This window comes from Mustela erminea, chromosome 15, assembly GCF_009829155.1.
Source record: "Mustela erminea isolate mMusErm1 chromosome 15, mMusErm1.Pri, whole genome shotgun sequence".
NCBI lineage: Eukaryota > Metazoa > Chordata > Mammalia > Carnivora > Mustelidae > Mustela > Mustela erminea.
In genome coordinates this window covers 16,486,682-16,511,970 of record NC_045628.1, presented here as the reverse complement: position 1 = coordinate 16,511,970, position 25,289 = coordinate 16,486,682, and the positions used below count along the sequence as shown (strand labels likewise).

Below are 25,289 nucleotides of genomic sequence, written 5' to 3'. Positions count from 1 at the left end.
TGTGCAGTTCTTTGAATTCATTCTTGAATCACTAACATCTTACTGATTCTTTCATTCATTAATTGGCTAAAGGAGATCCTTGACAAATGTCTATCTTATATTTGTAGGAATTATGCTTATACCCTCTTCTGAAAGTTATTCTTTAACAATATTATGTTTGTTGCAGAAATGTTGGGTGTGTGTTTTATTGTCTGTTTATTATATACTGGTCATGTCAGTAATAACAACCCAGCTTTCAGAAAGACTGTGCCTCAGGAAATGAGTGCTAAGACATCAGAAGGAAATCTGTGGATGTAGATGGTGTGGGTAACATCAGTTCCTTCCTGTCCCTTCCCCATGTTCTACAAATAGGCTGAAAGATGGAGGCATTTGTTGGCTATCAACTTTGATTTTAGCAGCTCTGAGCCAAGTCTATGCTTTGTCATGGAAAAGGTAGAAACTAATATGGAGTAGCCTAAAATGGGAGGAACTGATGGGTCACATCTCAATTGCTACTTGAAAGAACATTCCAATGGTTTCTTTTAACATCAGGGCTGGAGAACATGAAAGCAATAAGGGGGTTTGGTATTGAGAAATGTATATGTCTAATGTATATAAATCATAACTTTGGATCAAAAAGGAAAAAGACTGTATCAGATAAACATCATTGTGCACCAGCAATCAAGCACTTTTCTATAGGCTATTGTATTTTATCTTCTCTACAAGGCCAGGGTTTTGGGTTTTTTGTCACACCTGATTTTACATGTTACAAAGCTCCTAAGCTGAAGCACAAGAGTTCATACTCATGCCTCCCTGATTTCAAAGACCAAAACTTTTTTTTTTTTTTTAACAGATTTTATTTATTTATTTGACAGACAGAGCTCACAAGCAGGCAGAAAGTCAGGCAGAGAGAGAGGGGAAAGCAGGCTCCCTGCTGAGCAGAGAGCCCGATGCGGGGCTCAATCCCAGGACCCTGGGATCATGACCTGAACTGAAGGCAGAGGTTTTAACCCACTGAGCCACCCAGGCGCTCCAAGACCAAAACTTTTAATGCTGATTTACTAAAACTTTTCTATTTCTTGGGTATTTTTCCTCTGTACCTTTTTGTTTCATGAAAGAATTAACTTCTGCAGACTTTCTACTTTGCCTCCTTTTTAATAGCTTTTCTTACAATCCCTACAGGGATTCATGTATCCCCACAGACTATGTGCATTGAAGGACTAGGCAGGGGAGGGAGGGAAGCAAGTGGGTTCAAGTCTGGAATCAGCCTGTGTCAACCGGAGCCAGACAGCGTGGAGACCCAAGAGAGTTAGAGAGGCCCTTCTACTAGACTTGGGTATAGAGAGAGAGAAGTCACAGATAAGAGCACTCCTGTGAGTGCCAACCAATTTCATTCGAATTCGGGGCTTACTACAAAGGAGCTATATGAGCTTGACCCTCACTTTCTCCATCCAGTAAAAATTAAAGATAAAAATACCCAACTCTTTCAGGCAAGGAGGATCGAAGTAAGATAACTAGTGACAGCGCTGATGGATAACTTCAACTCACTCAGCCTAGGTCTAAGAAACTTCCACACCCCCTTGGACCACACAAATCACCAAAACTAGGCATGCAATTGAAGAAAAAAAAAAAAAAGCAAACAAACAACAACAACAAAAAAACCCAGTGTGCTCAGTGAAGGCGGTTTTAAGAAGGGGTGGGCATTGGCAGTGAGTTGCATCGCCTCCACATATGTGTAAGTAGGTGCAATGAAGCCTACCTCGGAGTGTAGCTCAAGGATCAAACTGGAGGAGTTTGCAGGTGGGAAGCAGACTATGTATCATTGCAGACTATGTATCAAAGGCAATGTATCATTGCCTTTATCATAATATTTTATTTCTTCTCCTCCTCCTCTCTCTCTCCCCTTCTCTTCCTTCTCCCCACCCTCCTCCTTCTCCTTCGCGGCTGCCTCATCCTCCTTTATTGTCTAAGTCCCTCATTCCTGATGTCAGCCTTTCCTCAGGACGTAGCCTTGGACAAGCTTACGTCATCTACCCCTTAATATGGAGAACAAGATCCATGTTTTGTTCATACACAGCCTTTAGTTAAGTAAGTCACTTAAGTCATTCAAATAGGATTTTTAGCTTTGGAGTCCGTCTTTAACATTGAGACTTCTTTTACATCCAAACGTTATTTGAGAGAAAGAGGAGTCATCGTGCTTGAAGCTAGTTGTGGGCTTCCATGAAATGGAAGTGGAGTGGTGCCATTCCAACCTCGCAAGCACTGAGGCACTATATCTATAATTCTTCCCCACAGGACGACACGACAGGGAACATTTTCTCAGGTGGCACCGAGTGTGTATGTGTTCCTTATCGTGTGCTGGTGTGATTCCAGGTACAATTATTCTGCAAGAGGTAGTAATTCTGCAGAAACTTTCTTCTGGGGAGCTAGGAATGAGCAAAGTAAGGTCATTTTTTTGGTTGTTGTAAATGGCCAAACTCTTAATAGTAAAATCCATATTGGGTTGTTGGCTCACACAAGAACTGTAGACTCCCAGCAGGACTGGTTGAGGGACAAATCCTATGGAAGTTCAGTTCTGGCTGGTTTCCACCACTCCTTGTACATACAATGTCTCTCTTCTATGGCAGAGCGATCCTGAAAAGCAAAATTAATTTGGAGGGAGAAGAATGGAGAATTTACTGTGAGTCCCAAGAGGATGCATGCTTCCAAACTTGTAAATTACAGCCATTTGCACAGTGAGGTGGTGAAACAAATCCTCGCTATATACCATTTTGCTCTCCACAGTGCACGGGGCAAAGTGTCAGGAACATGCCCCCCTCCCCGCCCCAAGAGGTAGCTAAAGATTCCTTTCAGAAAATGTGCTATCAAAAACCAATTGTCTAAGAGTGTGTGTTTGGAAAAGAAAATGAACCTGAGTGTCAGCAAAATAGAATAGTTTCTAGGAGTTTGTCTGGGAAAACTGTCAGATGTTCTTCTAATAGGTTTGTACAGGTTCACTCACCTCTGACTCGCTCTCTTATTTCTGGGAATTTTTCCAGAAATTTGGGAGTGTTACACAGTATGAAAGGAGTGGACTCTCCCGAGCACTTGAAAGGGGAAACTGAACTAATTTTTGGTCTGTTCAAGAGGCATTCTTTCTCTCCACCTACCTCAAAGTACTAATAGTCGTCCACCTGGGAGGGTGGTGGAGCTTGAGGTCAATCGATGGGATTTTCAAACGACAGTGCAAGGTTGATTTTCTGTAGAACATTTCAAGGTGGCTAATTATTTGAAAGTGCCCGAGGGACCTCCTCGTACCAGGAGGCACTCAATATGTGACTGAATAAATGAGATGGAAGTACAGGTGTTGTGAATCAATGAATGGATAAACAACCTGTGGTTTCAGCTCAATGGCTCCCACCCCACTCACATTTATGTACTTGCTAGAAACGTCTTACGCTTAGACAGAGACTATCCCACATTGTAGGATCCTAGAGTTAAAAAGGTTATTAATTTCATTTAGTCTAACTCTCTTCTCAAGACAGATATCCCTTCTGAAAGAACATTCTAGGTGTTTACCAAGGAAGCAAGATATCATGCCATGAGTGAGACCCACAAAATGAAGACTTCTCTATCGTCCTGCACTACTGTACACATCCCCTCCTATTCGCTGATACGTAAAAACTCTCTCTACAATGAGGCGAGCCTATAACCTAGTTCCATTTTACTATGCCATATGGAACTATACTAGTTCCATTTTACTTAGAATGCAATATGGATTCAAAGTTTTCTGGAAATAGAACTATGATGTTGATCAAGAAAAATTTGTATTTGTTTCACTTGAAGATTTTTACCAAGAGTGAGTAATTTTTTTTTTTTTTTAAAGAAAATCTCATCACTGAGAACAATGCCGTTTGCGATATTGATGTATCGGTTTAACACACTTCTGTCAGTCTGCGTGTATGGTGATTGTCCCACCATTTACTTGTTATTATTTGTGATGGCATACTTTTAATATTCTTTTTATATTACACTTGGGGTCTTACATTCTTAAAAAAAAAAAATATATATGTGTATGGGTAGTTAGGCTTCCAGTAGATTTCTTTAAAGGAAGGCCATCGGGATTTCAAATTACTTATTTTTAAAAGGTGGTTTGAATTCCAGTTGGTGGGAAAAACATCACACATGTTGTGTTTACATGTCAGAGTTACTGGCCCCTTACCAACTTTGATGCCTTCTCCTGGACATGCCATGATTCAGCAGTCTTTCTTGTAAATTAGTTGTTTCTGAGTAAACCTAATATTCTGCTTGTATTTTACTGAGTGCAAGGTCTACTACTTGCATTACTGTATCCATTCATTTTTACTTCGTTTATTGGCTAGACCAGAATATATAGAGCATCATTATGGGCCAGGCACTGAGGTAGACAGTGGGGATGCAGTTGATGAACAAATCTCAGTCCTGACTGTCAATCAGGCTGTGCATCTGCAAAGGACATGGCTGGACAGGCTGGTCATTGCAGTGTAGTAATACATGTAAGGAAAGATCATGTATAGAGATAATGGGACAGCAGCAAGAGGACTGGTGCCTTACTTAGACTTGAGGATCTGTGAGGGCTCGGAAGAAGTGGTGTCAAAGCTGAGACTGAAGGTTGAGAAGAAGGACAGAGGGGAAGAGTAGAGGGGCCAAGGAAAAGCTCTCCATAGCTGTCCATGTAGAGAGAATCAGCATTGCCAAGGTCAAGAGTATAATTGAGCATAATAAGTTTGTGCTGCCAAGAGTTCTGCTTGGCATGCATCTCAAGAGGGAGAGTAGCAAGAGATAAATGGAAATATAGACTTCTCCATAAATAACTTCAATTCAAATACATTGGAATGAGCACCATAATGAATACACAGATCACAAGTATTACCATTATGTGGAATGGGTAGATTGATCTCAACTAAATTGATCAGTGCAAGTTTCCTGGAGGAGACATTCTTTAAATTTAGGCGACTATTCAAGGATGAAGAGTGTGAACCCCAAGTACTTACTACTCAAGGAACGATGCAGAAGTCCTGAAGACAAACTCAGTAAATCAGATCATATATTATAAATTGGGCTAAGTTCTTTGTATTCTATTAATTGTCTACGTGTATCTTTATGTATTATATTTTGTCTTCACCTAATACATTGAATTTAGGGAGTTTAGCTACAGAGTGTGTAGCTTTTAATGACAACTATGAGGCGATGCATAGACATAGGCTAAAGGGAACTTTCTAAAGCAGCATCGCCCTCCCAAAATTGGAATGGTAACACCCTCTAGCCTTTTCATCAAAACCAGGCCCTGACTTGAGTGACTTTCCACTAATGTCTTATTCTGAAAGAGCCAATCTGCTAAATCAAGTATTTCCTTGGGTTAAATGATATCGACTTAAGCACTTTGGATGTAGGGATTTTGAGTGTTTAGTGAAAGCAAAGCTATGCATGATTCTACATGCATTATAAGATACAGGTGACCATCGATTCTGCCTTCTTTGAAGCAGTCTAAGAAATACAACCAAAAAGGAGATTATGAAGGAGAAAACGCTGTGATTATTCCTAGTGCCCCCTAAGTATTGAGTTTTTATTCCTCTTGAGATTTAAGTTTTAAAAAAGGCATTCTTTTCAGATATTACGTTATATAGCAAAACATTTTTTTCCATCATCTTTATGCAGTGTGTTCTTTAAAATTCAATGTGGCCTTTCCTTTCTCATTTGAGTTTGTAGGAATATGTGCTTTAATTTCAGGAGAGTTTTTGTTCCAGTATCTTCTGAGGTTTGACAGTCCTCTTGGTTTAAAACTCTACGGCTGAGCTTTAATCACAAATTTTTTGAATGATAATGCTTGGCTGTACTGTTGTCACATGCACACTGACATTTTAAAGCCCATGTTGGAAAGGATGCTGGAATTTATTATAGCATTTGATGTAGTATCACTTAAAAACCTGAGTCCCTGGGCTTCTGGGTGGCTCAGCAGGTTAAGCCTCTGCCTTCGGCTCAGGTCGTGATCTCAGGGTCCTGGGATAGAGCCCTGTGTCGGGCTCTCTGCTCAGCGAGGAGCCTGCTTCCTCTTCTCTCTCTGCCTGCCTCTCTGCCTCCTTGTGATCTCTCTCTGCCAAATAAATAAATAAAATCTTAAAAAAAAAAATCTGGTCCCTTACACGAATTTTAGAATGAGACCTCTTGCCCTTCAGTAATTGCAAATGAGATGCCAGGGGAAGAAGACTCTCTCCCTTCTGTGGACCTCCTATCATTCATCTGTGAAATAAAGACTGAGTGATGTTTACCTATGGGCATCCATCTTAAATGATTAGTGGGAATTAGAGTAATTATTATAAATTAATGGCTCTATGAGTTGTAAAAGGTTAGATATCATGGAGTTTCACTGTTGTGGAGGCAGACAATTAAGGAAACATACACTTACCATCGATCTTGAAACATTTCTAGCCACCTTGCTTTTTATTACTTTACTCTGTATGATACAATCAGCGTTGCAATCTCAGTTTTACGGATGCTTCTTAAAATTGCAGTATCTTATGGGGAAGAAAAATAATTTTTCATAAAGGCTTACATGCAGTTCAATTTGATTAGGTTCTTAATCACTCTCACCTGGCCTCGGCCCCTTTGCTGAGTTGTTCTGCACTAGTTTACAACCACTGGACTTTGAACAGTAAGTCCTAAATTTGCAAGTGAGCTGTCATATAATTTAGTAAGAACGCTGATGGGCTGTTAATCAGGGTCAAAAACAAGCACTTCGTAAATTGGTTTATTGTATATCATCAGAGGATCACCAAATTCAATCGTAAGAATGGTTAACTTTGAATGAGTGAAGATGGGTATGGGATTACAACTGCAGTAAACTTGAAATTGATCATGATCTGTGGTTGAACTTACCGGAAGCAGTTGGTTTGACTCAAGCAATATGGGTCAAAGAAAGAGAAAGATGGCAGGCAGCTTCACTGGTCAGTTGACTTGCAGAAGGTCATGGAGACCTGGTGAGTTGCTGTTTGCCTGGATTTGGCCAGCCGTGTCAGAGCAGCTTCACTGCATCCAACCAAGCCTGCCCATAAAGATGCCCTTCAGACTGTAGGCTTGGAGACATATTTGAACAGTTGATTATGAAGTTTTGGGCAATTCCTAAGGCAAATGGCAAATGAATGGTGATCCGGCATGAAGCCTGCAACATCTTTGCAAACACTACTTAAATTGCCTTGTTCTAGGTTAGCCATCAGGCAGTCCCATGGGTCCTGCGACAGCATGTTTATGAAACACAAGTGGAAAATAAGCCTGTGTAAAAATTTTTAGGAAGCATGGTAAAGATTAGACATCTCTAAATATTCTTCCAGACAAGACATCATAACATTCTTGAAGAAGAAAACATACATAAAATCAGTCCAGCTTTTCTAAAGGAGTGTTGGCTATTTATGGTTTCACAAGTATGCATTCATTAGTAAGCAGGCTCTTTGCCCTTTCTCTCATCGCTTACACACTATATCAAACTTTGGCTTCCCATTTTTTTTTTTTTTTTCCCACAAACTGCTATAAGACATAACATTGTTAAAAAAAAAAGAAATAACATTGTTTATCACAACCTAATGCATGTATAATACACACAACAGTAGCAAAACCTTGCAAGAATCACTTATCCTTAATTCATGTGATGAGCTCTGAAATACTCTCCAGAATGGAAACATGAATGCTTTGCGAACACCTGCTAAACGGTTTTAGGTCCTCCTCTTTGAAAGATACTTGAGCTGGGGTGAAGTGAAAGAAACAGGTGAGACCTCTTCTTGGGTGTTCCTCCTCCTTACTGAAACTTGGATAGGTAGGCAATACTACTCTTGTCTAGAAATCAAGTAGGCAAGACCGTCAAAGAGCTCCTGTAATTACCGCTGTTCCTGTAAGAGTCATGCAAGTCTGGGGGTTGTGCAGATGGTGAGAATAATGTGCTTTTTTCTAAGATGGACTGTAGCACATAGGTGCCCCTCCCCAAGCTGTGTTCTGAGCTTCTTGTCTCTTAGCACTGAGCGTGGCCTGCCGCTAGTGTGCTGTTGAGTGCTGATGAAAGAAGGGAATGGATGAATGAATGAAACGAGTAAAGAGAGTCAGATGCACCTGAGTCAACATTTATTATAGAAACTCCCGTGTGCAAATAGCTATGCTAAAGGCAATGAACACGGCAAAAGTAAGTTAGACAGGGCTCATAATTTCTGGTTACGGGTATAATAGCAGTGGGTAGGAGCAGGTGGCTATGGTATAATGAACCTTAGGTCTTTTATAACAGCGTCACTGGGTAACAGCTTCCTTCTCCACTCTCTCCCCGAGTCCTCGAATTGCGGCAACAGTCTGCGACTGAAAATTGCAAAACGTGGGACCATCACCTTGGTTCACCTTGCCGGGCGATAACCTTGCTTGTCGCTAGTGGGGGCCTTTCCTTTAAGCACACAGGCTAGCCACGGTCCACACTATCTGCCGTTCTTAAAATAACCGCTCTATTGCACTCCTCCTCAGCGCTCTCAGGGGAATTCTCACTGTACTTCGGCAGTCAGAAATGACTGTGAAGAACCAATTTCCCTTTGAGGCAAATGGACCCATAGATCTAAATGTAGGTAGAGGAAATGGCAGATTCTTTTGGTCTGGGGGCTTTTTAATTGGATTCAGGGACCCAACTAATTGAGAGAAGCAGCCAATTAACAATATACAGTACACTGAGCTTCAGGTAGTGGTGCATTAGCACATTCTAGCTTATAAGAATGGATTATTACAGTTTTCAAGAATTCTGTGAGCCTGTGCTTAAGCACAGCCACTAATTCATTCATTCATTCATTCATTCATTTCACACCTAGTGTGGAGCTTAACATGGGGCTCAAATTTAGGACCCTGAGATCAAGACCAGAGCTGAGATCAAGAGTCAGATGCTCAACAGACTGAGCCACCCAGGAGTCCTTAGCACAGCCATTATTAAAATTTAAATTGTATAATTTACAGTTAAATAAATCATATTGAAAACCAACCTAATAAATACTTGAAACTCATCACTTTCTAATTATTTCATGATTGTTGTACTCTTGGGGTGTTTTCTAGTTATATGGAGGAAATGTTATGTGATGGTGTGCTCCTCCATGACTTTTCTTTTTTTTTTAATTAAGTTTTCAATTTCAATAAAGTTAACATAGAGTGTTATATTCGTTTCAGGTGCACAATACAGTGATTCAACAATTTTATACATTACTCGGGGCTCATCATGATAAGTGTACTCTTTTTTTTTTTTTAAGATTTTTATTTATTTATTTGACAGAGGTCACAAGTAGGCAGAGAGGCAGGCAGAGAGAGAGAAAGGGAAGCAGGCTCCCTGCTGAGCAGAGAACTGTATGTGGGGCTTGATCCCAGGACGCTGAGATCATGACCTGATCCAAAGGCAGAGGCTTAACCCACTGAGCCACCCAGGTGCCCCAATAAGTGTACTCTTAATTCTCATCACCTGTTTCACCCAACACCCCCTCCCCTGCCCACCTCCTATCTGGTAACCATCAGTTAAGAGTCTGTTTCTTGGCTAGTATATGTCTCTATCACCTTTTTTCTCCTGTGCTCATTTCTTTTGTTTTGTTTTGTTTTTTAATGTTCCACAGATGAGTGAAATCATACAGCATTTATCTCTTTCTGACTGACTTATTTTGCTTAGCGTAATACTGTCTGACTCCTTCACATGTGTTGTTGCAGATGACAAGTTTGCATTCTTTTTGATGGCTGAGTAATATTCCTCTCTGTGTTTTTGTGTGTGTGTGTGAATGATAAATACGGTGTTAACTGTGGGTTTTTCATATCAGTCCTTTATTATGTTGAGGCATGTTGCCTCTAGACCTTCTTTATTGAGCATTTGTATAGCCTTTCAGAGCTCAGTATTTAGGAACATCATTTCGGTAGCTAGAAATCAGCCATGGTAGGTGTACTCATGCCGTGAGAATTGGCAAACAGTACAAATCATGCCTCCTCCTCATTTACCAACACAACCATTTACCAACACAACACTGACTCCATCTATAATATCTCATCTACTGGGATTGATAGGCAGTGAAAGTGGCAAAAAAAGAATAAACAATGGTGCTAAGTTTTGGGTAAAAGAGATAAGCGTGGCAATTGTGATGAGTGGTGTTGTAGATGCTCTGGGAGCTAGTATAGAAGTTCCCATATAGTCTCTCTTCATGGAGGCCTTTGTGTCAGGGTTCTTCAGAGAAGCAGAATCAATAAGACACACACACACACACACACACACACACACACACATCTTTTTTTTAAGGAATTGACTTATGCAATGGGTTAGGGCTGGAAACTCAAGAGTTGATGCTGTAGTCTTCAGGCAGAATTTCTTTTTCTCAAAGAAACATCAGTTTTTTTTTTCCTCACAAGGGCTTTCAACTGATTGGATGAGGGCCACCCACATTACTGAGAGTATTATTTTTTTAGTTCAAGTCATACATCTTGGCCACATCTAAAAAATACCCTCATAGCAGCATGGCAATAAGTGTTTCCTCTATGTTACTAGACAAAATTATTGCAAAAAATTTTTTTCTACCATATCCCTAGGCCAGAAGAAGTACTAGCCATTTCTTCTTAAATCTGAACAATTAAGAATTTATCTCATAAGGAGATAGTAGCCAGTTATAAACATTGCATATACATTATAGGAACATTCTGAAAATTTAATTCTTAAATAGTCACAACTATTTACTAATGGGCAGCGCCCAGCTTTTCAAAGCCTACACTCAAATTAGACATCACCACTTTCATTTCCTGTTCCATACTGATTTTCACATCCTACCCATATGAACATTAAGGAAATTAAGGAAAATTAACAAAAAAGCCAACTTCATAAGGATATAATGTCATTGAAAGAATGTAGTAAAAATAATGATGTTGAAACGTCAGATACTTGAGTTTGTACAATTTCCTACACATGTAAAGTTTATCTGGAAATTTAAGATATTCTCTGATGTCTTTCAGTTCGCAGCTGTGGTCCAGTGAATCCTGTCACAAGTTAGAGGGGTTAAAATGATAAGCTTAGGAGACAGATCTTTTCCAGCTTAAAGATTAAGCTACTTAATCTTTCTACAATTCTGTTTCCTAGTTTGTGAAATAAAGACAATAAAAACACATAGTTCACATTGCCTAACATACAGGGAGTGCTTATAACTCTGGGGCAGACAGAAGGTGTACCTTGCAATGGGAGGGGAGATGTCGAATTGGGGATTCTTATCTTTGGCTTGATGTTTTTCTTATCTTGTTCTCAGAGAGTGTAACTGAAGTTTTCTGTGCTTATGTATCTTTTAGTTTGAGTCTGAAATACAGAAATAGTGAGAGCAGTATTTCTTTACTGATCTCAATTCTTGAAGAATTCTGTTGAGACCAACAAATTAACATTTTGAATGTTGAAGAGATTCTGTTTGCCTACTTCCTCTATGAAAAGTTTATACTGATATACAAACTTGGTGAGTCTTATTCTCAAGGAAGTAGGAAAGTAAAGATCTTCATGGCATGTTTGAAATCCTCTGCAACTGTTGGAACCGGTTTACACAATTAACTTATTGGTTCCCTCCAAAGGAATTTGGAAAATACTGAGTGAACATTCTGTAACTAAAAGAATTAGTATTTACAGTCTTTATTGGGAAATTGACGTCAAAGGATGATACTAATATAGGTTATTTGAATGAAAGATCCACTGATATCGAACATACACTGAATTTTAAAAACTTGGCGCGAAAGTTTGAACATTCTGATTATAGTAGTAGTGAACCATTCTGCTGAAGAGAAGCAGTCCTTCAAGATATGAAAGGATCATTTATAATAATGCTTCATCCTGAGAAATGTTGAAGAAGTGTTATTTTGGAGGTTTGGGGAATGTGAACTTAGAGAAATGAACAAGAACATGTATTTAAAAACTACGGTTTTCCTATTTTCTGCCACTCCTGATTAGCTTGCAGAGAAGTTTTATGAGACTGAAAACTCCAGGACTGTTAACTCCAATTTAAATTATTTCAGCTATCAGAAAGTCTCTTTGAAAGTTTACTTCTTCTAGAGTGTTTCACTCCCCCAAGCCTGTTTCCTCAGATTATTTGCTCAGTCAGCTTCCTGGGCACCAGATGAACAAATAGGATGGTTATTTGAGGTGACATATCAAAAGAGGAGGAGACTTAGTTTGGTACCCGACACGGCTAATCGACGGTGGGGTTTTAAGAGTTCAAGGATGAGACCACTCTGGCGTAGACCATACTGAAGAGGGCCAAGTCTAAAACAAATATCGCACTGTCATCGAGTGGAATTTGGAGGTTCAGAAATCAAAGGGCTCTGTTGTGTGAGATCGCGCCATCTTCTTTGGCCTTTTTAGTTTTTGATTTCCTACCAACCTTTTAGGAAATGTAAGATTAGTAATGGTTAGTAATCTCCCTCCACACTCCAAAGCTCTATAAAAGCCAAGCGTTTGGCTGGCTATAGTCTGTGAAATGTGACGCATTTGGGGAATTTCATCTTGGTGATTTGTTTGGAATGTGCATTCTGAGGTCCCCGTGTGTCACCTCCAAGGGCAGAGAGTCTGCCGCGGCAGACCCACAGAGGCTGGCTTCTGTGGTTAACGAGGTCCTCTTGTCTCCTGCTCGTGCCGCTCACTATGTCTCTTCCTGGCAGTTTTCAGACCCAGGGCCGTCCCCGGAGGGAGCAGGATCTGGCAGAATCGCAATTCTCCTGTCACCTCTGTGTCTTTGAGTGAAAACAAACATCTGGGCAGGCATTTAGGGAAAGATGTTGTGAAGAGTGACACACAGTTAAAAGAGGCATGTAAAGGGAGGAATAAGCATTCTCTTCTTGCTTAGGAAACAGATGACAATTCATAGTCTGACCGTATGTCCCTGAGCCTTTGCTCCGTCTCTCACTTCCTGGTGGCACTCCCTCCTCTCACCTCTGTAATTTCCCTTATTGATGGTACAGCTAGGGAAGAGTTCTACAAAAATACAGGGACCTGGGAATTCACCCTCATGAACCACAGGTACCCCGAGAAAGCATGCACCTGTTTAAGTTGATGGCATGACCCTGCCCCGGATCTCGACGGGCGTGAACCTATCATCATGAGTTGCACGTAGGTTTCAGTAAATGATTGATGAGTCAAGGTGCCGTCATCGTTGTTTTCATCCCACACTTTCTGCATTTGTGATCTCTTATCCTGATCTCCCGGAATGAACTATTCCCTATGTTTAATATTAGTGATATTGGAGGTATCTAGCGGCACTCCAATTGAGCTAAATGTCATATCAAATTATGTAATAAATAACCCAGAGAACCTCAGGGAATTTGAGAAAATGTGTGGGAAGCTCATAAAGGACAACACTTTCTTCTCCTTCGTAAGTTACCACTTTGGAAGCATCCCATTATTATAGCAAATACTCATGTTAGGAAGCATGAAGTACTAAGCTGAGAAAAGTTTCCTCTTCTTGTCAGTTGGACAAATTGGAACAGGAAGGGCTTGAGCTAATTCTCTGTATGGGAGAGTAGTTGCCAGATAGGATTTCGGTAAATATTCAAGTTGAAGGTCCCTGTGGTCTCTGTCCTGCCTGCTCTAGTCTTTCCCTACTAACACAGCCACAGGCAATGCATAAATGAAGAGGTGGGGCTGTCTAAAACTTTATTTATGGGCAATTGAATTTGAATTTCATGAAACTTCCATATAGTAAAAATATCATTCTTTTGATTTTTTTTTTTTTCTCCAACCGTTTTATTCTCCGGGACTGCAAATACAGATGGTGGGCCAGATTTGGCCCAGAGGCCATGGTTTACATACCCCCGTACTAGGGCCAAAAATGAAATAAAGGAGCAAACCTAGTCAGAACAAATCGTGCAGTTGCCCTAAGTCATTCTGGCCATTTGAGGTTACCAGGTTGTTTTGACCAGTATCAGTGACCTCAGATTGGGGGAGAAAGGAACTGTATGTACTTCGATGGGTGGATTCTTCCACAACCTTCTTATCTCAAATATGTTAGAAAGAAGATGAGGCTCAGTCTAGATTCGACCACACGTTTCACAACCCGGGATCCTGTATGCTCAGGGACATTAGCCTGGCCTCTCTGTAGAGACTCTAACAAGTACTTTGCATGGAAGATTTACTCTTCCTACAGCAGGTTTCTAAAACACTCTGGTGATCCCTCGTCTCTTCTCTTTCTCCGTGCTTGTCTGTGTCCGTCTATCCACATCTCTAGTTATCTCTCTGCCTGGGCCTGCATGAAGCTCTTGACTTCTTGAGGACACTTCCAGTTCTATAAATATCTGATTTCGCCACTTGTGCATAGGTTGTGCCTCAGGACCCTGCACACACACACACACACACACACACAGGCAGACACAATGAGTTTGGTTTAAAGTTGTCCCGTGGGGGTGCCTGAGTGGCTCAGTTGGTTAAGTGTCTGCCTTCATCTCAGGCCATGATCCCTGGGTCCTGGGATTGAGCCCAAGCCCCACATCAGGCTCCCTGCTCAGCCGGGAGTCTGCATCTCCCTCCCTCTCTGCCCCTCCTCCCCCTGCTCCTACACACACACACTCTCTCTCTTTCTTTCTCTCAAATAAATACATATATATTTTTTAAATATAAAGTTGTCCTGTGAAGAAGTAAGTGTCTTCTGTTTTTATTTATCACTCCACATTTACTGATTTTCTTGCAGTGATTGGAGATTACAGTGCTTCCAATCCAATCTAATTTCATGAATATAGATAGATCCATGGCTTTTCTTCCACAAATATCCCAAATACTGCGTTTCCCTCAGGTCATAAAATGTTTTATTCTCTTTTGATCAGCTTGTCACCAAAAGTCCAATGCATTTTGCTGAAAACTCACTTGTAATGATTCAGAAGTGGAATGCAGCCCTGATGTACTAAATCTTGAGAAAGGGTCATTCCATTTGCAAAACAATAGGGTAGGAAATAGAGGAAGGAGATTTTGGGAATTGTTTTATAATGGGTCGGAGAAAGGAACATTATGCAGAATTATTAATGCTAAATACCCATTCAGTTTGGATACAGAGTTTTATCCTTATCAGATATATATTTCATAAAAAGTAAATTAGAGATTTGTAGGTCATTTGCTTTTGATCAAGCCACTTTTGTTCTTTGCCAGTGTCTTAACCTCCAGAACTCTGCTTTTTACCAGGATGCGAGAATCAAAATAACTTGAAGAAAAGTCTCAAAATTCATCTTGGTCTATCCCTCCCCATTTTGGTATAGTCGGTACCTTCCAGTGAGAACCTATTAGGAACATAGCTGTAATTGAATAAGATACCTCTTATCCTCAAGCAAGAAAACACCACGGAGAACCAGGGGTTTCTCAGTGAGAGGGACTTTGAAAGAATCGGTTAGAGGACTTAGAGATTAGTTGGGTGGGTTGGGGAGGGTTCGGAGAACCAGAGCTTCAGCCTCGATTGGATTCTTCCAGAAAGGAGAGGCCAACCTACAGAAAGGTCTCTCAATACATCTGATCAACAAGGAGGGAGAGTAGTATGGAGATCCATCTGTAAATGGTAAAGAAGTCCACTCATTTTGCCTCAGGGAGGAGATGTTCAGTACTTTTTGGATGACCTACGGCTTTGTTTTTGTGTGTGCTTAGACAAAATTTTGAAGTGGCTTTGCTTTGTCTCATTTATCATGGTCTCAGAGTAATTTTGTCTGGTGTTGGCCTTCTGTAAGATGGTTTAGGTGTAATAGACTCTCATGACCTAGCTGTGAGTTGCCAGGCTGGCTTCTGAATGTCAAGGGCAGCCTGTTTTTTTCTTTCTTAATACCTCCCCTCTGGTCTCTTCTCCAGCACAGCTATCGGGCCTACTACCTTTTAATGACACGTTTCCAAGTTTTTATTACAAAATATTTTCTGTGTACAGAGAAAGCAAAGCTAATAGTATGATAAACATCAGGCATCCATCAAACAACTTAGGAAATAAAAGATTGTAGATGCAAGTATTTGAGTACTCTCTCAAATCCTAATTTCTCCTGGGAGGGAACTGCCATCTTGAAGTTGATAGTTATTGCTCTCAAGTACAAGGCATTTTCATTTTCTTTTTAAAAAAAATATACATATGATATTTTATGGTCTCCCTCCCTTCCAGGAGATATGGAAGATCTAACTTTAGTACACATTTGTTGTCATTTTTTTTTTTTTTAAATTCTGAGGTTGTTTCAAGTAAGCACTAAAGCATCAAGTGACATAAACATGAAACAACCTCTACTTCATACAGGTCACAGGACATAACTTTATATAAGTACCGTTAAGCATTATAAATGAATTTTAATCATCACATCAAGTACTTTGTGCATTTGGAGTTCAGTGTCTTACAGTGACTTTGATCCCAGGGGCAATTTTTTGTTTCTACTTACCATGATGTTTGGAGGATTTTTCTTCTTCCCTCCACAGGTTCCACCAAACATTTTAACACTAACAGAACTGCCTCAATTGGAAATTCACATTTTATGCATTAACAGTCTATTTTAATTTCAGGAAGCAGAGGTCTGCTTCCTCCTTGCAAGTGGAAAAAAAAAAAGAAAAGAGGAAAACAGTATTGCCAAAAGAAGTGATCTGGTATGTCCAGAGATAAAGATGTTGAATTAAATACTTGACTTTCATTACCTTTTACTTTACATTTCCATAGAATTTAAGCATTAATTAAACACACCAGGGTCTTCCTCCTTGCAGGGGAACATCTCCTCTCTGACAAGACTTGTCAACTGAGGGAATGTATGGCACATTAGACCTGCCATTGAAAACACACTCACTTTCCCCGAGAGCACAGCTGATGCGTTCTGACAGACGGACAGGCAGAGCCAGAACACAAGGAATTATCCCCATCTTGTCTCACCCTCGCTGTCAAACAAACCTTGGTGATGGGACTGAGCGTCTTTTGCGTTACTGCAGGTTTCCAAAGATAAGCACACTTATAACTGTATTACGTCTCTTGTCACCTGGTGCCACTTGGCACATCTCAAATAAAAGCAGGGACATTGTCATGGTCTTCTGAGGTCCTCAAGATACTTCCTCTTACATGGCAGGGACAGGAACCAAATATCGGGTGTCTTAGTCTGTTTGGGCTTCTGTAACAGAAATAGCATAAGCTGGGGGGCTTATAAACAAAGGGCACTTATTTCTCCTACTTCTGGAGGGCTGGGAAGTCCAAGATCATGGTACAGGTGGATTCCGTGTGTGCTGAGCGCCCTTTCCCTTGTTCCCAGACACCATCTTCTTGCTGCGTCCTCATGGGCCCAAGGGACAAGTTCGCTCTCTGGGGTCTGTTTTATAAGAACACCAATTCCATTCATGACCTCATCACCTCCCCAAGACCCCAGATCCAAATACCATCACCTTGAGTGTTAAGATTCGGCCGTACAAATTTGGGGGGGGCGGCACAAACATTCAGACCACAACATCAGGTTCAACTGAAATTGATGTTGAATGTTGAGTGCTTGGGATGTTAAGTCCACTGAGGCTCAGATACGTTCTCGGGGCTGGTCCAAAAGGTTGCTGGACCAGGTGCCCCAGGATTGGAAGGGAATGTTGGAGAAGCAAATTCCCCCAACGTCCTTATCATCCCATCCTGACATGTACCTTCTCCTGGCAGGGGAACACTTAAGAATCTGCCCTCAAGAGTATACATGCTGCACCACAGAAATGGAAGACAAGTTAAGCCAGCAAAGCAAACTCGAGTTTGAAAACCTCGTGGAGGAGACGAGCCATTTTGTACGCACCACATTCGTGTCCAGGCACAAGAAGTTCGATGGTAAGTGGGACGACTTCTGCTTCTTTCTGTTCTGGGGGTGCCTTCCTGAGACTCTCGGTCTTCTGGGAAAACCTTTTTTTTTTTTTTTTTAAATGTAGGATCTTTTCTTTCCTTCTTAAACATTTCTATAACTTGGTTTATATTTAGAAAAAGCATCAGCGTTCTTGACAACTTTTGTAGTAATATCTTAGAACAACCCGAGTTAACAAAGAACTGTTTTGAATTTGTGCTTTGCCTGTGAGATTTATTCTGAAAGATTTAGCTTAATTTTTCATGATTAGAGTGATTCTAATTCAGGTTTTGTCACATCATAGCTTGTCTTAATTTTTCATCTGGGGATTTTCTTTAAAATAATTAAATGTCATTTAAAATTATTTGAAATATAACAACACTTTCAAGAAGACAGACTTGTTTTCAGTGCTGCTGACATGGACTCCTTTATTTCAGAGTTTGCTCCTCCAAGAATCTAGCCACATTTTACATTGCGGTGACAGTACGTTCTGAGTAAGGTTTAAATCCTCTATTGATTTCCTGATTATAAGCCATCAAGTTCCTTTCTATATTCTATCTTTTAAATAAACATTCTGTAGGAGAGAGCACAAAGAGTGAGAGTAATCATTACTGGGGTTTCAGCATTGAATAGTCTCATCCGAACTTCAGAAAAAAACTTTTTTCAAAAGCAATGTGATTTTTATAAACTGATTTAATAATGACAGTGATAAAGTTGATATTCTCAGGTGGCTGTGTATGTAGTCTTTAGAGCTTTAAGAAAGGGATGCAATTCCTGTCGTTCGTTGTGAAGCAGACTTGCCCATTGTGGTGACCTTTCCTTGCACCATAGGGTCACACTAAGTTGTCCTGGGCCAGGAGACCCGCCATCTTTTCCCTCATTCTTTCCAGTCAATGCACGGCAGAGCCCGTTAGAAAAGGCTGGCTGAAGTTTGGATTTTCCTTTTTCTATTCTCTGCAGCAGGCAAAATGTTCTGCTTCGTTGCTGCTTTAAACTATTACAGTAACACCAATTTCTTTCACATCAGTCCTCTGAGTTTTGAGAGACAGATCTACCCGGTAGTGTTTTTAGTGCTTAAGGTGCTGTGACGTTTTCCGTGGAAGTCAGAGAGACTTTATCTTTTCTGCCCAGTGTCCCAACATCTGCACCTTCGTCCTCTGCCCCTTACTCTGTGTTCAACTTTATCTGTGGATGTGCATGAAAATAATTCCTTACTTAGAGGTGAAGCTGTGAATGTTGTTCCCATGAATGAAACTAGGGAGTACTTAGTTGTTCCCCTTGATTGACAGATTACAAATCTGGTGACATCTAGGAGTCCCTGTAGGGGCTCTGTGTTGGAGGAAATGTAATGTATCACTTCAGATGGAGGCAAATTGAGATACCTTACGGTTTGTTACAGAAAGCAGGGAGAGTGATCTGGAGCTGTTGACTTTTACCTTTCTTTGGAAAATGATTCTCGTGCCTTTATTAAGTCATACTCCAAAGTTGCAGTGAAATAATTCTAGGCAGCATTCATGACACACGTGTATATTTCCTTCAATAAAAATATTTCATGTAAGGTGGTTTTATGGGGAGTTGATTGATTTTTTTAAATGTGTAAAGCCATTTAAAAGGATGGAGCCAGATACTTGTGTTCTCATCTCCGTGGCTTTTAATATCTTTGAATTTAGAATCCTTGATCTCATCTAGTTGGTCTTACTAAAGAAACCTCTCTCCATCTTTCTCTGACTCTCTGACTCTCTCTCCAGATGTGTTTTAAATTGTTTAAGTGTACTTTGCGGCATTATGTCAATTGATTTGACAGGACATTGATTTTGTTAAGATTAGATCTGACATGGGGGGGTGATGAATTCTTTTCCTCATACTGCATCTCACCGCATTAGGCCGGGGTGGGAGAGAAGTTGAGTTTTTGTGTTTTGTTTGTCTTTGGTTTTGTTTGTTTGTTTGTTTGTTTGTTTTTCCCAACGAAACTTTTAGCCAGCCTTATTTGTAAAACTCAACATGTCATCCTGGTGAGCTCGGCTTTTGAAGGATTCAGTCTTTTAATAAATAAATAAATAAATAAATAAATAAGAAACTATGTAAATAAACTCAAAGTTCCCGTTATAAGTTCTTCTGTCTGTTTAGACAGTTTCTGGAAGGTCAGCCACACAGTTGTATGACTTACCGTCTTATTCTGTGAAGGCAATCCTGCTGAGTCACCTTTTAGGAACAGGAGTGCATTCACATGGCAACTTTCCATTTTTTCCCTTAGCTTAAGAAAAAAAAAAAAAAAGAAAGAAAACAGAAAAGAAAAAAGTAAAAAGAAAATAAAAAGGAAAAAAGAAAAGAAAAAGAAAACAACAACAACAACAAAAAACCCAACAGACTTCCTCATTGATGAGTATCAGTTGGCATGAGCCCAGAACTATCTAGGATCAGTTGTGGAATGTTACCCTCTGAGTCTGATTTTCCCAGATACAATCAGTGGTATTCTGAAAGACTTGGAGTTTATTTTTAGGAGCTTCCAGTCCATGAGTCATTTTGCATTCTTGCTGGGGTCTCTCGATCCAAAGTGTTCATTCTGCATTTCTGACTCTGGTCCCACTTTCTCAGGGATCTTGACGTATCATCTGGATTTTGCATGTTTTTGTTGGCTATATTATATATATGACTGTTTTCCATGAGAAGGTGACCACTCCCTTTCCTATTTTCATTAAGTACAAGAACAATTTTAATTGCACCTGATACATGTGATTCCATCCAAACCATACCCAGAAGGCTGCGTTCAGTCACTCTTAGCCATTAGTCTACAGTTGTCACTTTCCTTATTGTACTAGAAATGTTTTGATTCCATTTAGCTTTTCATTTTGTGGCAGAGGTGATTCTTAAAACTTGAAACTCCAAAAATGTTAAGATAACATTCTGTGTATTGCCGTAATCTTTCCAGTTTTAATTAATATCTTTGGTAATATTTAGAAGAAACTCTGTATAAAATTATAACTATTCACTGGGTGCTCAGAAACTAAACCTGAGTTCGTATGAGTTCTTCTCCAGCTTTCCTAAATGGACAAGTTTGGCTTCATCCTCCCATTAGCCCTAAAATTTGTAGTTGAGAGGCCATAAATTGAAAAAATGTATGTCTAATCTCAATTGCAGACATTCTCATTCTTTGGCAGAGAATTTTCTTATACCTGAGTAGCTTTTTCTTTTTAAACATAGAATTGAAATGTTATGTATGTATGTATGTATGTATGTAAAGTAGTAGTTTCTGTTCTTGGCACTGATACTTTTCTTAAGTGTCTCACAAGGTTTTGGCTAGTTGGGGTTTTTTTGTTTTTTTGTTTTTTGTTTTCTTCTTTCCCCTCTCCTTTCTCTGGTCAAATTTCTGCCTCTGGCTCACATTATCTAGCCCTATAAGCCCATCCCCCTGCTGGCGGGGTCTTGCCTACAAAGATTCCCTCAGAACTGTATGGGTCGTACTCAATTTGCTCCATAGCAAAGCCCAGAATTTTGTCACACCCCCAGGGTGACATCACAAGGACCATCCAGAAACACCTGGCCGAATGATCACAGCATTCCCTTTACTTCTCACGTGTCTCACCTCTGCCAAACACCCAGACAGCCAGACGTGTGCAAAACAAATAAGTAACTCATATACAAATATTAAAAAAGGGAGTGACATCTCTGTGCACCCACTCATTTCCCCAATACTGTTGTGTGTAGTGACCCTCTGACCCGGTCAAATTTGTGTGTAAAACTCAACCTCACTCATGCTTCTAAATGGCTCATGTGTTAGTATTCTAGGAAAATACACAACAACCAAACACTCTGATAATAGTAATAGTAATACTAGGGTAACACCTGGCCATGTTCCTCACCCCTTGCAGATGTTCAGCTATGGACCAAAGTGAACCACAGAGCAGAGTCGCAGAGCTACACAGTGGGAGACTCAGCATTATCCAGTCCTAGGCTGAGCCTTTCTGAATCGTCAGCCCCAGGACCCTTTGAACTATCCCGTGCTTTCCAACCCCCAAATGTGCTAAGATTTCACCAAGGGCAGCATCTACTCATATGTTTCTTATGCCTGTCCAGTCCCAGTGCTCGTGGGGAGGATGTGATGCTGTCTTTCAGAGACAAGTGGGAAGGTACTTTTTTTTTTAAAGCTTAACAAAGAAAATTACCCACCTAAATATAGTCTTGCTCCCAAGGAACCTGGGGCCTAGAGAGGGTAAATCACTTTCCAAGTTTCCACCAAGAAGAATGAAACCAAGACTGTAGCCCAATACTCTTTACTTACGTCAGACTTATAAATAGTAATGTGATAGGAACTTGACATTTGCTTGAAATTCTAACTAAGCTTTTATTTGTTTCAAGTGGGTGCTGGCTCAGAATTATTGATATTCCTTTAACAAGGAAATGATGATATTGGTGGGTAAAGAATGTACCTATGTTTTTGGAAAAGGCAGGAATAGTATTCATTTGAGTGTTGACCCTTGGTTAAAGGGGAATGAATGTTTTGTGCAAAAATGTTATTGAATCAATTAAGCCATGTTATTTATTCTTATCTCTTATCTTATCTTTTAGCTTCTGTCTTAATATGGGTACCAGCACCCTATTCTCTAGGAATCTATATGGAATATGGATTTTTCAGAGACTGGAAAATTTAGTTGAAGGGATATTTTATTTTGCTTATTTTTTTTTCTTCAGATTTATTTGAGCTGAAATTTATCACATTTGAAGCTTGATATGGTTTTTTATTTGTTTAGTTTGTTCTTCTTGGTCTTATTATTTTACTTTCCTTCCTGGTTTTTATTTATGCAATTTAATGATATACATTTGTCCAGAGATTTTTGGCAGCAAGTACATTTTTAAAAGCAAAAAAAAAAAAAAAAAAAAAATTGAGCAGTAATTTCCATCTTTCTGAAGAACTTATTCTGTAGTAACACTCAGAATTCTCATTTTACTGAATGTGGGAATAACATATACACAGCGACATAATATTTTTATGCTGAAAATCTGCTTATGTTTTCTTTTTAAATATCATTTCTTGTCTATATACTGTGGAGATGACAATAATACAGTGATATCTGTAAAATATGGTCTAATTTTCCTAGAGAAAACACTTACTCGAAAAGGATGAACCACTAAGTAGTTTTCCATATGGTAGTAGAATCTCCTGTATTTCCTATCACATGGGTGGGGTGTGTATGTGTACGTGTGTGTGTGTGTGTGTGTGTTTGATTTCCGTTTGGAAACATTTGTTCAGAACGTTCTATATAGAAGATACTTAACCAGGGTTGTAGTAGATAAAAGACAGCTAATAATGACAAAAACATGTTCACAGTCTGTCATGAAGTTTACCTTACCTTGTTGGGGGAGATGTGCCTCTAAAACCAACAGTAAAGAAGTTAGGATTGGCTCTATCATATGGTAGAAATCTATTGGAGACAGAAAGGAGGGAATAGAGTGTTGTATTTAGAGGCATCAGAAAAGACTTTTGGAAGAGGGGACGTCCAGGGCCCTTAAAGAATGACTTGATTGTATTAGTTAAAGAGGGGGCAGGAGGAGACAGATTCTGTGTGTATGTCCTCAGAGTCCTTGGGATATGTCTTAAACATATTTACTATTGATGTTTTGCCACACTGTTCATTTACTGACATTTAGTGTGGATCTGTTATGTAGATATTCTATAGAAATGTACCAGTCCTGAATCAGTCTTCTATTGTTTTGTAAGAAACAACAACAAAATTTCAGGGCATGAACAAGAAGCACTTATTTTTCCGTAGCGTATCTTCGGATTGTCAGGAGTTTGGCTCTTCTTGTCTATGCCCTATTCAGGTTGGCTCTAAACTATGATTCGGTCTGGTCCATTCTAGATTTCCCTCTTTTTTTGGAGGCAGCTGTCCATCTTGGTCATCTTCTCCTCATCGTGGAGTTTAGACACTAAAGTTCGTAAGTGGAGACACGATGCCCCTAACCCCCTAACCTAGAATGGGCATGCTCTCTTCCTAGGTTCTGTTGGCCAAAGCACATCTCCTGGTTATTCCCAATATCAGTGGAGAAGGGAGGAGATGACTTCAGGGAAGTGAAGGTTGGGGAAGGAGTGAATGCTTCTATGTCCTAACCACCATAGTTCTCAACTGACTCCTGCTATTCTTAAAACAATATTCTGTGTTCCACATTGGGTGGTTTGTTCCTTGTTGTTTTGGTGGATTCTCTAGGAATTCAAGAGGGATAAGTATTTTCTAAACAAAGCACACTCATATACCTCTTATACCACTAACTTCCATGTCCCAGCTCAGCAACAAATGCACACAAAACCACACACAGACTCACATACCACTTCCATGATGTTATTCAACAATAAGCAGGTGTGATATATGTTTCTTAAGCTACTCGTACCCTTGTTCACTGTACAGAATAACAAGCTAACTATAATTCATAAGGGTTATCACATTAATTCTCTTACAAAGTAATTAGCTGAGCACCTCCTTTAATTTTGCTAGGCCACCACCTCTATGACATGTATTTTATCCAAAGGACACACCTCTGGTAATCACAGTGTGCGAATTGGGTTTTAGAAATTGGAAACTGTCATACTATCACTGGAAAGTAATCTGCCAATTTTCCCAAAGGGCAGGCTTTTCCAAAAATAAGAATCAGCTCTCCAGGGATTTCATCTGAGGCAGAACTAGTGAACAGATTTACAAATCATAAATGCCTTGCTTCTGCACAATGTTGGAATAGATGGTCCATGCTAGGGGTCCTTTAAATGCAATGCAAGAAGAACTCAAATCTGTGTACAGGTGAAATTTGTCTTCCTTTCCTTTCTCCCTCCTTCCCTTCCCTTTCTCGCCAACACCCCACTTTTCTCCCTTCCTTCCTTCTGGAATTCCCTTCATTGTTTTTTTTTTTTTTTCTTTTTTGTATTCTGCTCTTTGGACAGATCATTCAAAGCTAATGAAGCACACTGCTGATACACAGCCTTGTGTCCTCTGTGATGGACTACCAATCTTTTTTCTAATTCTTAGACCCCTACCACACCCCTCAAAGTAACTTAAAACACATTATGGTCCCAGTGTAGTTGTAATATTATCATCTTATTATCACCAATTCCCTTGCAGGGTGGCTTTGCCGAGCAGCTGTTTCACAGACAAGCCAATTTCTTTTAAGTATTGCTCTATCAGATGCTGAAACCAGCCCTACCAGAAGGGTTCTTGGTCATGAATGTTAATGAGCAGACAAGTATCTGCTCTCTGACAGGGGCTCACTAATCCTTTGAGTAAGTATGGGTAAATTATAGGAGAAATTTTATTTCACTTAAATTGATCTGCCACTGAATAGAGAAAACTGATTTTCTTATTTTAATGAAAATCAAGAAAAATATTTAATGGTGGTGTAAATTAGAGCTCGGTGGAAACATTTCTGTCTTCAAACCTGAGAGCACTCAGCTCAGTGTAGACGGTTGGACTGCATGGTGTGCGTAATGACAATGGAAAATTCATTATCTCTAGTTAAGGGTG

At 39.9% G+C, this 25,289-nt stretch overlaps 1 protein-coding gene across 2 annotated transcripts in view; it reads left to right on the top strand.

Annotated features, from left to right (window-relative positions):
* The window catches only part of GPC6 (glypican 6), a 1,094,470-nt gene that overhangs the window by 267,381 nt on the left and 801,800 nt on the right, over window positions 1-25,289 (top strand). For both annotated transcript variants that reach the window (XM_032314703.1, XM_032314704.1), the window contains exon 2: window positions 17,616-17,774. In XM_032314703.1, coding sequence (XP_032170594.1) covers window positions 17,616-17,774 — 159 coding nt within the window. The remainder of the gene's footprint in view (window positions 1-17,615; window positions 17,775-25,289) is intronic.